General features: G+C 48.3%; 1 protein-coding gene across 7 annotated transcripts in view; it reads right to left on the bottom strand.

Moving 5' to 3' along the window:
* The window catches only part of DGKZ (diacylglycerol kinase zeta), a 181889-nt gene that overhangs the window by 67587 nt on the left and 98298 nt on the right, over window positions 1–16004 (bottom strand). For all 7 annotated transcript variants that reach the window (XM_044269558.1, XM_044269560.1, XM_044269561.1 and 4 more), the window contains one exon: window positions 11416–11511. In XM_044269558.1, coding sequence (XP_044125493.1) covers window positions 11416–11511 — 96 coding nt within the window. The remainder of the gene's footprint in view (window positions 1–11415; window positions 11512–16004) is intronic.

Raw genomic sequence — 16004 nt, 5'->3', positions numbered from 1 at the left:
CCCTCTCATTTGTCAGTGACTTGAGTTGAACTTTATTGCATCACTAGAGGGGGGCAATTGATCATTCCTTGCTAGTGATGTCCAGTTCATGAACGAATAAATTCATTTGAATCGATTCAGTTCACTGAACCAGAGGAGTCGATTCCCCTGACTGAGCCGATCCGTGTGAAGCCGCTCAGTCAGTGAGTCACACAGCACACAATAGCAGAGCCGCTGGCAGCAGGGAGGGGAGGGACTCGGGAGGAGTGTAATCTGATCCTAGAGTGGAAGCTGCTTCTGCCAGCCCCTCCCCTCCCCGCCCACCAACCAATCAGAGCTGAGGCAAGGCAAGCACTAGCAGTTCTGAGTCTGAGTCACTGACACAAGTGCAGGGAGTCTAAGAAAGAATCGAATGAGTCTCAGGTTAAAAGAATCTAAAGATCCGACTTAGTTAGTGACTCATTCGATTCTTTGAGTTAAAAGAGCCGTGAGTCACTAGAACAGTTTACACTGAGGCTGAGGCTTTTGTTGAAGCAGTGATAAGATTAAGGGACAGGAGCAGAGAGATAAGAGAAGGGACAGATGACTGTGAAGACCACGCGATCTGTTGCTCAGAAGCCATGAGATTGTAAGGCTACTTTCACACTAGCGGCAGGACGGATCCGACAGGCTGTTCACCCTGTCGGATCCGTCCTGCCGTTATTTCGCCGGACCACCGCTCCGTCCCCATTGACTATAATGGGGACGGGGGTGGAGCTCCGGCCCAGCACGGCAGTGCATGGCGAAAGGCCGCCGGACTAAAAGTACTGCATGTCCAACTTGTTGTGTGGTCTTTGCTCAGGGGTAAAATGCAAAGCTGTTTTCTGGATTATCCCACAGGGCCATGATCCTCCATCATTGTTATTAACCCCTCCCTTGCCAGCCCACCCAGCCCTATTTAGCTTTGTGTTCAGCTTTGAAAAAAATGTTTAGGCCATGAAGGGGTTAATTAAGTGTTGGAGGGGGTGGGGGGTGTTATTGTGCATATTGTGTTTGGGATCCATTTAACAAGTTTGACCAGTTGGGTTTGAGAGTGGTTGAGTGTCATCCACAGATCCCTCATAACAGTGCGTCACCCACAGACCCCCCCATAACAGTGTGTCACCCACAGATCCCCCATAACAGTGTGTCATCCACAGATCCCCCATAACAGTGTGTCATCCACAGATCCCCCATAACAGTGTGTCACCCACAGATCCCCCATAACAGTGTGTCATCCACAGATCCCCCATAACAGTGTGTCACCCACAGATCCCCCATAACAGTGTGTCATCCACAGATCCCCCATAACAGTGTCATCCACAGATCCCCCATAACAGTACGTCACCCACACACCCCCCCATAACAGTGTGTCACCCACAGATCCCCCATAACAGTGTGTCATCCACAGATCCCCCATAACAGTGTGTCATCCACAGATCCCCCATAACAGTGTCATCCACAGATCCCCATGACAGTGTCATCCACAGATTCCTCATAACAGTGCGTCATCCAGAGATTCCTCATAACAGTGTCATCCACAGATTCCCCCATAACAGTGTGTCATCCACAGATTCCCCCATAACAGTGTGTCATCCACAGATCCCCCATAACAATGTCATCCACAGATGCCCCCATAACAGTGTCATCCACAGATTCCCCCATAACAGTGTGTCATCCACAGATCCCCCATAACAATGTCATCCACAGATCCCCCATAACAGTGTGTCATCCACAGATTCCCCCATAACAGTGTGTCATCCACAGATTCCCCCATAACAGTGTGTCATCCACAGATTCCCCCATAACAGTGTGTCATCCACAGATCCCCATAACTGTGTCATCCACAGATGCCCCCATAACAGTGTCATCCACAGATTCCCCCATAACAGTGTGTCATCCACAGATCCCCCATAACAATGTCATCCACAGATCCCCCATAACAGTGTGTCATCCACAGATTCCCCCATAACAGTGTGTCATCCACAGATTCCCCCATAACAGTGTGTCATCCACAGATCCCCCATAACAGTGTCATCCACAGATCCCCCATAACAGTGTGTCATCCACAGATTCCCCCATAACAGTGTGTCATCCACAGATCCCCCCATAACAGTGTGTCATCCACAAATCCCCCATAACATTGTGTCATCCACAGATTCCCCCATAACATTGTGTCATCCACAGATCCCCCCATAACAGTGTGTCATCCACAGATCCCCCCATAACAGTGTGTCATCCACAGATTCCCCCATAACAGTGTGTCATCCACAGATCCCCCCATAACAGTGTGTCATTCACAGATCCCCCCATAACAGTGTGTCATCCACAGATTCCCCCATAACAGTGTGTCATCCACAGATCCCCATAACTGTGTCATCCACAGATTCCCCCATAACAGTGTCATCCACAGATTCCCCCATAACAGTGTGTCATCCACAGATTCCCCCATAACAGTGTGTCATCCACAGATTCCCCCCATAACAGTGTGTCATCCACAGATCCCCCCATAACACTGTGTCATCCACAGATCCCCCCATAACACTAACAGTAAACCTTGTGCTTTTTTTTTTTTTTTTTTTTTTAATGTGCCAGGGGAAGATTGCTAGGGCAGATAAGAACAGGTAGTGTAGTTAGTGTTAGTGGAGGGTCCTGCTTAAAAGAGTCTACCTTGTCGTGGTAGCAGGCTTCATATTATTTGGTCAAAAATGAATTCCTTACTGAAATCGCTGATTATCACTTTTTACTGTCTTTGTAGTTGTAAAAAAATTATGAAATTGGGGGTAGGTCCTTGGGGGTGGAGGGGAGGTGGAGTCAGGATGGATTCTAAAGGGGCGGGGTAGGAGGGGGGGCCCAGGCCTTGAGCTGTGTAAGGGGCCCCAAAATTTCTGATGGCAGCCCTGACAATACTGCGCACACGTACTCTGCTACTTGGCATAGTAGGGGCATCGCCTGGTCTACAATACTGCGCACGCATACTCGGCATATCATGAGTTCTCCATAATGAAAAAGAGTACCCCTTAGGCTACTTTCACACTAGCGTTCGTCGGTCCGCTCGTGAGCTCCGTTTGAAGGGGCTCACGAGCGGACCCGAACGCAGCCGTCCAGCCCTGATGCAGTCTGAATGGAGCGGATCCGCTCAGACTGCATCAGTCTGGCGGCGTTCAGCCTCCGCTCCGCTCGCCTCCGCACGGCCAGGCGGACAGCTGAACGCTGCTTGCAGCGTTCGGGTGTCCGCCTGGCCGTGCGGAGGCGTGCGGATCCGTCCAGACTTACAATGTAAGTCAATGGGGACGGATCCGTTTGAAGATGCCACAATATGGCTCAATCTTCAGGCGGATCCGTCCCCCATTGACTTTACATTGAAAGTCTGGACGGATCCGTACGAGGCTATTTTCACACTTAGCTGTTATATGCTAAAATAATGCAGACGGATCCGTTCTGAACGGAGCCTCCGTCTGCATTATTATGATCGGATCCGTTCAGAACGGATCCGCCCGAACGCTAGTGTGAAAGTAGCCTTAGACGGATGTGTGCATGACTGCAAAGGAATTAGTCAGTGTGCTATCCGCAAAAAATGCACATGGGAGAAAAAAAATATATACAGTACTGCAATTGCAGGGAAATAACAGACTCTGTCCACATTCCAACAAATTAACGCAGCGCAGCAAAGGGATACTTTATAACCGTTCTGAACTATGCGTGGGTTCAAACCTCATTAAACTCAGACTTTGGCCCCGTTCACACCACGCTCAGTACGTATGGTCATCGTACACAGAGATATACTGACGGGACAGCATGCTTTCCTATACAGTTGACCACCAAGTGTTATAATGTATACAGTATATTTCCCCACAATGTAGAAGCGTGAAGGTATCTGCGGGAAAATCTACATGTGGAAACTGAGGATAACAGTAGACACCACATGAAAGCCTAAACCTTCTCCTCCATTACGATGACCCATTTCATTCATGCAGGTTTTACCTGCAAAATCTGCTAAGTGGATTTAGTGCCATTTTTATACGTCCTTGAACAGATTTCCCAAGATTTTGATATTGACGGCAATCAACATGTAATCGTGGGGTCAGACACCCGGCAACCCCGCCGATCAGCTGTTTGAATAGGCCTCTTGCTAGGCCAGAGACATCACGTTAATCGTTCACGTGGCCTACGTGCAGTTCAGTCCCATTCAAGTAAATGGGGATGAGCTGCAATACCAAGCACAACCACTATACGATATACGGCGCTGTGCTCGGTAAGGTGCGAAGAAGCGGCAGCACTCAGCTTCTTAAAACAGCTGATCGGCAGGGGTGCCAGGTGTCGGACCCCCACCATTCACACCTGAGGACAGGCTATCAATATGAAAATCTCAGAAAAAACCCTTTAAACTACAGGGATTCCCTAGTTCTTGTCAGTCTTTCACTACAAGCCTCCAGAGCTTCAAAGAAAGACAGACTAGTGTGTGGGGGATAACCTCTTTAAAAAGGCACCTAACAGCAGGATCAACCCTGTTAAACTAGCCATAATGCCTGGTATGGTTGACCCTGCTGATTAAAAACACACCTTTCTCCTCCCGATCCGCTATTTCGGAAAAAATAATTTGCACATTATGGCCCAAGTGCAGGCCCCAGCCACTCAGTGCACTTTAGCTCCTATGCTCAGTTTCCCTCCACTTGATTGGACAGCCCCAGGAATCCAGGTGCAGGGGAGGGGAGCAAAGTGGCAGAGCTAAGGGCCCAAGCTTGGTGCACCTAAGCTATAATTTGAATATTAAAAAAAAAAAAAAAAAAAATCTCCCAAATACAGCAATGGATTGAAGGGGGAAAAAAAAAAGGTATTTTTTTTTATAATCAGAAGGGTCAACCCTACCAGGTGTTGTGGCTAGGTTAATAAAGTTGATCCTGATGATCAATGATCTTTAATGAGGACTTGTCACCTCTCCTGACCTGTCTCTGTTAGTAAATAAATTCTGGGGCTTTCATGTTTAGTACTCTGCTACCGCTCCTCTGTTATTCCTCCTAGAAATGGAAGTATACATTAACAGCTGGGCATTACCGTTCTAAGAAAAAATGCTGCAGAACTGTTATTCCAGTTAGTTATGGACATGTCAGGAGAACATACGCATGGATGAGGCAATACCAGTCCCGTAGATCCATATTCTTAACTGTGGGGGGCAGCGTTTTAATAGTTAGTGCTGCTGCAGTACAGATCTCTCTCTTGCACATGAGCTGAATGGAGTTGCAATCTGACAATTCTCTTTGTAAGCCAAAATTTGGAGCAGGGAGGTTGTCGCTCCATTCTCTTTCCAGGCCATGCAAAGTGCATTCCAGGGGGCGACAATGGGCAGAGGAGATGTTTTTTTTCTTATTCTTTTCTAAGGGTCTGGTCATGGAAGTGTTAAGTTTAGTGGTGGAATTTGTTTTCCGAGTCTTGACATTTGCAGAATGTGATCAGTGGGGTTCCTGGCACCATTGCCCTTTCACTCTAGAGATCGGCAGGGGTCCATGATCTTAGCGATAAGCCATGAATGTTTTCAAAGGATTTAAAAAAAAAAAGGTTGCTTTTTTTTTTTATTTTTTTTTATTTTTTTTTAACAAAAACAGCGCCACACCGTTCCACAGGTTGTGTGTGGTATTACAGCTCAGAATGGTGAAGAATCACGACAGTAAGAAAAAACCCTTGACAAATTCGGCCCTGCTACATATATATGTTCTTTAAAGCTGTACAGACAGTGCAGTTCTCCTTCGAGAAAGGTAATGGAGCAAACTGGGCGTACTTCAACAGGCTTCATGTGAAGCGATGGCTAAAAGACTTCACAGCAGGGTGTGTGGGGGGGATCCTGACTGTCGTTCTCTAATTATTGGAAGGTGACCAGTGGGAAGTATGACCGCTGTGCATCATTATGTAGAGGGGGTAAGGAGTCAGGCGTAGCAGTGTAAAGGAAAATGTATAGAAATATGGAGGAGAAAGAATGTATGTAAAAAAAAAAAAAAAAAAGTTTCTAAATAATTCCTTGTACTGTCTCTTTAAATTTTACTAATTATTAGACCTGATAGGAATATTCTTATTCGATCATTACTATCACTATGAAGGTAACTTGATCAGAAATAGCAGAGATTTATTTGTATTAACCAGCTCTCCCAAAAATTGTATATAAATGGGCGGCTGAATCCAGTGCCCTGAAAATTAAATATAGGGGCGTCCACATTTGACGGGGGCTAAAGTCTAAATCAAATCACAATCTTGGAGCAAAGCAAAATAATAGATCAGAAAGCAGAGGACACCTTGAGAGGAGGACGCCTGTAGAGAAAGATCTTTTATAAGCGTCTGGTATGTATGTATGATATATATATATATATATATATATATATATACACACACACACACACACACACACACACACACTGGCATATTCTAGGAGCAATGAAGCAAATACAGAGTTCAGACTCTTGTTAAATGGGTTTTCCGCCCAGTTGTTACGTCACAGACGTTTATATAGGCACTTTGTCCAGGATTACACCCATCCATCGGTATACCTTATAACAGAGCAATCTGCGAAGGACAATTGCTTAAAATGGAATGAGATATGTAAATTTATTACATTAGTTAAAAGTGTCTGAGCCGTGGATTCCATCAGGGGTTGCATGAGCACATGTAATTAAAGAGGACCTGTCGCCACTCCTGACACGCCAGCTTTATGTATTCCCCATCCAATAACAATTCTGGAGCTTCTATTCTTATAACTATATGTTGTGCCATTCCTTTATTACTTCTACCAGAAGTTATGAAAGAATTGCTAGCAGTCTGCAGTAAGGGTACAGAGGGGAGGTAACCAGTTGGGGGGGGGGGGGTACCTGCACAGACTCACTCTATCCAATCAGAGCTGCCATTGTCAGACTGTGCAGGTACACCCCCCAACTTGTTACCACCCCTCTGTACCCTTACTGCAGACTGCTAGCATTTCTTTCATAACTTCTAGTAGAAGTAATAAAGGAACGGAACATCATAGAGCCATAAGAACAGAGGCTCCAGAATTGTTATTGCATGGGGAATGCATGAAGCTAATAAAACAGGCATGTCAGGAGCGGTGAAAGATCCTGGTATACGGCACATCAATAAAATACGCCATAAATGTACAGTAGGTGAGGGTCCCACCTCTGGGACCTGCTCCTGTCTTAAGAACGGGACTCCAGAAGTGATTGGAGAGCTTTCATCATTCACTGCAATGGGACTTTTGAAAACAGACAACACTCCAACACTACTTTTTAGAAGTACCATGGTGGTGAATAGAGACTGGCAGCGCATGCGCAGCTTTTTCTCCATTTACCTTCACGTCCCCACGCTGGAGATAGGAGTGGCACCTTTCAGACATTTATGGCACATCCTAGAGATATGCCATAAATATCCGAGAGGTGACAACCCCTTTAAAAAAATGAGTAACTACACTTTTTGGATACAGGGACATATCAAAAGGGTTGATCAGCGAGATCCCAGGGAGGAGAGCCCTGATAATCTAACGAGGAGTCAGAAGCTTTCAGCCCGTCGCGACTGTTCTCGAGGAGGAGACGGGTACGGACAAAATGAAGGAAGAATAATCTCCTCATTGAGCTGAAATGTTGACACCACCTTCGGCAAGAAGGACTGCACAGGGCAAAGGACCACCTTATCCTGATGGAGGATCAGGAAGGGCGACCGACATGACAGAGCCACGAGTTCCGATACTCTAAGGATAGAAGTAATTGCAACCAAAAAAGCCACCTTACAAGACAGGAAAGCGCAGCGACATCTGCTGCAAAGGCTCAAACGTTGAAGATTGGAGAGCGTTGACCACTAGATTAAGATCTCAAGGATCCGACAGAGGACGGAAAGGGGGTGCAGCATGCCCCACCCCCTGCTGAAAAGTCCGAAACGCCAAAAGTAAAGCTAAATTTCGCTGAAAAAATATGAAGAGAGACGACACTTGCCCTTTGAGGGAGATGAGAGCCAGCCCCAAGTCCATGCCCGACTGCAGGAAAGCCAAGAGTCGCGGCAAAGAAAAACGAACGGGAGACAGCTGTCGCCGCTCGCTCCAACGAAAGTAGGACTTCCAGGTCCGATGGTAGATTCTGGAAGACGTCGGCTTCCTGGCCCGAATCATTGTCTGGACCGCCGCATCCGAAAACCCGTGAGCTTTCAGCACGGGGGCTTCAACAGCCATGCCGTTAAATGTAGCGACCCTAAATTCAAGTGGAAGATCGGCCCCTGCGACAGCAGGTCCTCCCGGAGCGGAAGACGCCAAGGTTCGTTGGCGAGAAGGGCGACTAGGGACGCGTGCCACACCCTGCGCGGCCAATCTGGCCGAACCTTCGTAAAGACCCTGGGAGCCATGGCCAGGCCGAACGGGAGGGCCACAAACTGGTAGTAAAATAGACCCTCTTCGAACCGGAGAAACCTCTGATGACTGACGCATATGGGCACGTGAAGATAAGCGCCCTTTATGTCTATCGAGGACAGGTACTCCCCCGATTCCATGTACGCAATGACCGACCTCAGTGACTCCATCCGGAATCTGCGGACGCGAAGGAAACGGTTGCGCGCTTTGAGGCCCAGAATGGGACGGACCGTCTCCTCTTTTTTGGGAACCACAAAGAGATTAGAGTAAAACCCCTGAAAACGGTCTTGCGCTGGAATCGGAACAATCACACCTTGCTGCAGCAGCGTGTGAATTGCCAGAAAAAAAGAATCTGCGGCTGCGGGAGAGGCTGGAGGAGACGAACGAAAAAAACTGGACGGAGGGGAGGACTTAAAGTCCAGCTTGTAGCCTTCTGCAATGACCTCTCTCACCCACGCATCTGAGACATGAGCCAGCCAAACATGCCGAAACATATGAAGCTCATCCAGGCGCTTACCAAAAAGTCTGCTGCCGGTAAAGGGGAGGGCCGTCAAGGTCCGCTTTTGAAGCATTATCTGCCGCCCAGCATGAGAGCCATAGGGTATGGCGAATAGCCACTAACAGGGCTGACAAGCAAGCATTAACCTGGCCTCGTCTAAAGATGCTTCACAAACATATGCACTGGCATACGAGAGCTGCAGGGCCACATCTGCAAGTTAACCCGAGGGGACTCCCGAGTCGAGACCATGACGTAAATTACTCTCCCATAGCCTTGCTCACCCATGTAGAGGCAAACACCGGCTGCAGCGCTATGCCCGCTGCTTCAAAAGGCAGATATTGCAAACGCTTCCAGCTTCTAATCTTTGATATCAGAAAAAGAAGCCCCATCCGCCATTGGCAAATTAATATGTTTAATCAAGCGGGAAACTGGCGGGTCCACTATAGGTGGAGCCGACCATTTCTTAGTCAAATCCTCCGGAAAAGGATGTTCAAGCGTTTTGGCAACATGAAATGTCTATCAGGGAAATTTCACTTCTTGTAGGAGAGGAATAAAACTCCTGGTAGCCGGGGAAACACTTGTGCGAATGACGGGACTTCCTAAAGGAAACACCCGCGCTGGCAGATGACGGAGTTGGATCCTCAACCTGCAACGTCTCAATAACTGCCATAATTAAATTGTCCACCATGGAGGATAGTTGCGGCGACTGACCCTCCTGTGAGACAACATCCTCATCTGACCCTCTCTCCTCGGAAAATGCCTCTTCAACTGAGGACATGTCGGAGTGAGACTCTCTAGCAGGAGGAGGAGAGGCCGAGGACACGGGAGACACAGAACCCCTTTTGGGGGAGGAAGTTCTGGCCCGTTTTGTGGGGCAGCCGCGATGGGCACGAGCCCCATTATCCCCAGAGTCGGACCGGTCAGAGGACTGCCTTGCCGACAATCGCCCCAATATATCCACAATAGCTTTGTTGATGTTGGAGACATCCTGTACCACCCTAGACAGGGAACGTGCCCATTCCGGTTCTTCCATAGGTTGAGCAGCGGGATGCAATGGGTTTGGAGCTGAGCCACTTGATGCTGGCGTAGCACACGCAAAGCAGCGGGACTGAGAGAATGGAAATTTTGCTCAATGTGATGCGCAGGCAAAATTACACGCCAAAGGGACCGCCTGCTTCGGGACCTGGGTTCAGACATAATGACACCCCTGTCACCCCAATGAGGCAAATGAGAAGGCTAGGCCCTGCAAGAACGGACAAAACACTTACCCAGCCTGTGTCCCTCCAAACGCCAGTCAGACCCTCATTTCTCGCCAGGAGCTGACTGCTCTGTCGCTGACGTGGGTGCAGGACGAACAACCGCGCCCCCCCCCCCCACCCCAAATGCTACCGGCTCCAGCGCCCGTCCATCCTCTCAGGCCATGTCCCCACGCTCGTCGGAACCACGCTGGCATCCCCAGCCGTCTCAGATACTGGCCAAGGACAATAAGCCATGGGGGGAACCCTGCATGAATAGGCCGCGCAGAAGCCGGAGCCTCCATTAACAATGGCCCCGGCTGCCCCAGAACCGATGCGCCGACCCGGCCGCTCCCTCCTCTCCCGGTGCGCTCCAGAGGACGCCGTCCGCCTGGGAAGCCGCAGCAGACGCGCGGCGTGTACAAAGAAGGCAGCCACCCCCTTGCTGCAGCAGCGTCCCAGTTAAATTGACCCTTTAAAAGAGATTGCTGCCCAAGTCCACACGTGGGGAGGAGGGGGAGACTGGCTGGGGTACTGGAGGGGGTCCCGGAAGGGGGCAAGAGGTGATACTGAAGGGGTTACTGGAGGGAGGGTGGAGGGCAGCACTGCTTCTACTGACCTGTCCGAAGTCTTCTGCCCCCCTGGCTCCAGCCGGATCACCACCTTCGGTGTGCGGCCCCTTGGTGAGGGATGCTACATCGGAAACAGAGGGGACTTATGCTGCGGTGGCAGTGGCGATGCGATTGCTGGCGGGAGACAGAGGTTTTTACGGGAACCTCTGGTCCTCCTTTTCTTCCGTAGAGCGGGAATGAGCAGGGGGTTTGGGTGACCCCCTGGTCTCCCGTCTCCTGGTTGGGAGTGCAGGCTGTTCAAAAGACTGCCTGAAGCTTCCTGCTAGAAGGGAAAAAAATAAAAATAAAGGAGAGACAAAATTAGTAACTAGCAGACATGCAACGCAGGAAGGTCTGCCTCCTACAGACACTAAGCTAAAACTGATTAGCTTGATCCCTGCAGGAAGGGATATAGCTGAAGAGGGAGGAGCTTACACTTCGTGGGGTTAGAGTCCGCCTCCAGCGTCAACAGATATACCCATGGTCAATGCCCGTGTCCCCCAATGAGACGGATGAGAAAAGTGTAGTTACGCTTTTAAACTTTTGTTGAAAAAAAGTCCAACATTTATAGAAAAGATCTTATGTCCTGCAGTATATAACAAGCTTGTATTCCACGACCGAGTATCAACCAGCATACAAGCCCAATGGTTACCAGTAAACCTGCAAGGATGGCGGTCATAGCCATGTTCTATGTGGACATACCTGTATCTTAGCTGTGCAGTACTGCTCCCCCACATAACAGAAATCTCCAGACACATTGGTCTCAAACCAGAGGTGATCACCGTACAGAGCGGACTCCTGCAAACAGAGAGAAAAGATAATAAGATTACAGATTACTACCAGGACCTGCTCACTGGTTACCACTGTTACCCTGCAGTAATGGGGTCTGAATCTGACCAGTGTCCGACTATGTACAGATCCTTAATACTACACCACACAGGAGAGCTGACAGATCCTTAATACTACACCACACAGGAGAGCTGACAGATCCTCTATACTACACCACACAGGAGAGCTGACAGATCCTTAATACTACACCACACAGGAGAGCTGACAGATCCTCTATACTACACCACACAGGAGAGCCGACAGATCCTCTATACTACACCACACAGCAGAGCCGACAGATCCTCTATACTACACCACACAGAAGAGCTGACAGATCCTCTATACTACACCACACAGGAGAGCCGACAGATCCTCTATACTACACCGCACAGGAGAGCCGACAGATCCTCTATACTACACCACACAAGAGAGCCGACAGATCCTCTATACTACACCACACGGGAGAGCCGACAGATCATCTATACTACACCACACAGGAGAGCGGACAGATCCTCTATACTACACCACACAGGAGAGCTGACAGATCCTCTATACTACACCACACAGGAGAGCCGACAGATCCTCTATACTACACCACACGGGAGAGCTGACAGATCCTCTATACTACACCACACAGCAGAGCCGACAGATCCTCTATACTACACCACACAGGAGAGCTGACAGATCCTCTATACTACACCACACAGGAGAGCGGACAGATCCTCTATACTACACCACACAAGAGAGCCGACAGATCCTCTATACTACACCACACAGGAGAGCTGACAGATCCTCTATACTACACCACACAGGAGAGCGGACAGATCCTCTATACTACACCACACAAGAGAGCCGACAGATCCTCTATACTACACCACACAGGAGAGCTGACAGATCCTCTATACTACACCACACAGGAGAGCTGACAGATCCTCTATACTACACCGCACAGCAGAGCTGACAGATCCTCTATACTACACCACACAGGAGAGCGGACAGATCCTCTATACTACACCACACAAGAGAGCCGACAGATCCTCTATACTACACCACACAGGAGAGCTGACAGATCCTCTATACTACACCACACAGGAGAGCTGACAGATCCTCTATACTACACCACACAGGAGAGCTGACAGATCCTCTATACTACACCACACAGGAGAGCAGACAGATCCTCTATACTACACCACACAGGAGAGCCGACAGATCCTCTATACTACACCACACAGGAGAGCGACAGATCCTCTATACTACACCACACAGGAGAGCTGACAGATCCTCTATACTACACCACACAGGAGAGCTGACAGATCCTCTATACTACACCACACAGGAGAGCCGACAGATCCTCTATACTACACCACACGGGAGAGCTGACAGATCCTCTATACTACACCACACAGGAGAGCTGACAGATCCTCTATACTACACCACACAGGAGAGCTGACAGATCCTCTATACTACACCACACAGGAGAGCGGACAGATCCTCTATACTACACCACACAAGAGAGCCGACAGATCCTCTATACTACACCACACAAGAGAGCCGACAGATCCTCTATACTACACCACACAGGAGAGCTGACAGATCCTCTATACTACACCACACAGGAGAGCGGACAGATCCTCTATACTACACCACACAAGAGAGCCGACAGATCCTCTATACTACACCACACAGGAGAGCTGACAGATCCTCTATACTACACCACACAGGAGAGCCGACAGATCCTCTATACTACACCACACAAGAGAGCCGACAGATCCTCTATACTACACCACACAGGAGAGCTGACAGATCCTCTATACTACACCACACAGGAGAGCCGACAGATCCTCTATACTACACCACACAGGAGAGCCGACAGATCCTCTATACTACACCACACAGGAGAGCCGACAGATCCTCTGTACTACACCACACAGGAGAGCTGACAGATCCTCTATACTATACCACACAGGAGAGCCGACAGATCCTCTGTACTACACCGCACAGGAGAGCTGACAGATCCTCTATAATACACCGCACAGGAGAGCTGACAGATCCTCTATACTACACCACACAGGAGAGCCGACAGATCCTCTGTACTACACCGCACAGGAGAGCCGACAGATCCTCTATACTACACCACACAGGAGAGCCGACAGATCCTCTATACTACACCACACAGGAGAGCCGACAGATCCTCTATACTACACCACACAGGAGAGCCGACAGATCCTCGTTACTACACCACACAGGAGAGCCGACAGATCCTCTATACTACACCACACAGGAGAGCCGACAGATCCTCTGTACTACACCACACAGGAGAGCTGACAGATCCTCTATACTATACCACACAGGAGAGCCGACAGATCCTCTGTACTACACCGCACAGGAGAGCTGACAGATCCTCTATAATACACCGCACAGGAGAGCTGACAGATCCTCTATACTACACCACACAGGAGAGCCGACAGATCCTCTGTACTACACCGCACAGGAGAGCTGACAGATCCTCTATAATACACCACACAGGAGAGCTGACAGATCCTCTGTACTACACCGCACAGGAGAGCCGACAGATCCTCTATATTACACTGCACAGGAGAGCCGACAGATCCTCTATACAACACCACACAGCAGAGCTGACATATCCTCTATACTACACCACACAGGAGAGCTGACAGATCCTCTATACTACACCACACAGCAGAGCTGACATATCCTCTATACTACACCGCACAGGAGAGCTGACAGATCCTCTATACTACACCTCACAGGAGAGCCGACAGATCCTCTATACTACACCACACAGGAGAGCTGACAGATCCTCTATACTACACCACACAGGAGAGCTGACAGATCCTCTATACTACACCACACAGGAGAGCCGACAGATCCTCTATACTACACCACACAGATGTAACTCAGAATCAGCACAAGAGAGGTTATCATAATGTATTAACAACATTACAAAGTTTTTTATGTATATTTTTATATGAAATCTAATACGGTGTAAAAAGGTGAACATGCACTTTCATAATTAAAGGGGTTCTGCATCTTTTTCCTACCGATGATCTATCCTCCTGATAGATCATCAGCATCTGATAGTCAGGGGTCCGACACGCAGGACCCCCACCGATCAGCTGTTTGAAAAGGCAGTGGGGCTGGCAGTAGCTGAGCCCTGTTCATTTCAATGGAGCTTATATAGTCGTGATGTCACTGGGCCTACAGAACACAGCGAGAAGGCTGTGGTGCTACTGCCAGCTAATCAGCGGGGGTCCCGAATGTCAGATCCCCGCCAATCAGACATAGATTATCAGTAAGAAAAAGATGCAGAACCCTTTTAAGAAATAGGATATCAGAGCAGATAATATCTGTTTGTTTGCCACCTTATCAGAAGGCAGAGCTATAAGAGATCTTGAAGGTTCTTCCCCTCGGCCACAGAAACTAAGCTGAGAGGAAGTAAACTAATACGAACCAGAAAAGGAAACCATTAAAATAACAGCACGGTAACAACTACATGACATAAAAAGGTTGAAATAAAATAATTTAAAATAAAATTATAATAAAACTATTGGGAAAATACTAACAGGAAAAAGGGTGTATTCGCAAACGCCACAGGAAACCACAACCTGAAGAAGTCTGCAGATAAAGTTTACCGCCCGGCAGACGGCTTTACATAATCTGAACTACCGGCCGGACAAGGAAGGTAAATCCTGCCAAAGACAGACCCACCACCAACCAAACACTCAGGGTTATGAGAAGCCATTCAGCAGCAGTCTCCAGAGAGGAAGGAATAACGTAACAGAGCACAGAAGTGGTGGGGAAAATACAAGGTCCACGATTTTCTAAAAACAGCCAAAAAAGATTACAAACCAGCCACACAAAACAACACAAAATAACCAGTCCTTTCTACGGATGAAGGATGGTTTTTGTGACCGGTTCCAGAGGGAAAAGATAAAAATCTGAAAAGCTCAGACAACAAAAATAAAAAATGGACTAAAATTAAAAAAATATCTACATGCCCGTCTTTTAAAAGGAGTTTTCCGGGTGTAAAACATAGATTATTTATCCTACAGTCAGTTGGGGTCCAAATCCCCTCACCGATTAAAAGCGGTCATGGCACTCCGCTGAGCACTGCGGCCTATTACTAGGCTAGTGACGTCAAGTTTATTGGTCACACAGCTTATTTGTAGAACATTCCCATTCATGTCGCATGCAAAAAAAACATACGCTTGGACCGCATCCGATCCGCACTTTTTGCGGATCGGATGCCAGTTCCATGGATTCCACCGTATGTCCGTTCTGTGGCCCTACAATGGAGATAGAACATGTCCTATATTTGTCTGTTTTGCAGACACTGATAGGACATTTGTGCAGGAATAAAAAAAAAATTAAAAAAAAATTGCCGACACGCAACACGGCCGCGATCCACGTTTTGCAGATTCGTGATTTAAGGACCACAAAAT

This window comes from Bufo gargarizans, chromosome 10, assembly GCF_014858855.1.
Source record: "Bufo gargarizans isolate SCDJY-AF-19 chromosome 10, ASM1485885v1, whole genome shotgun sequence".
Taxonomy (NCBI): Eukaryota; Metazoa; Chordata; class Amphibia; order Anura; family Bufonidae; genus Bufo; species Bufo gargarizans.
The sequence above is the reverse complement of the archived record's forward strand: the minus strand, read 5'-3'. Positions and strand labels throughout refer to the sequence as shown.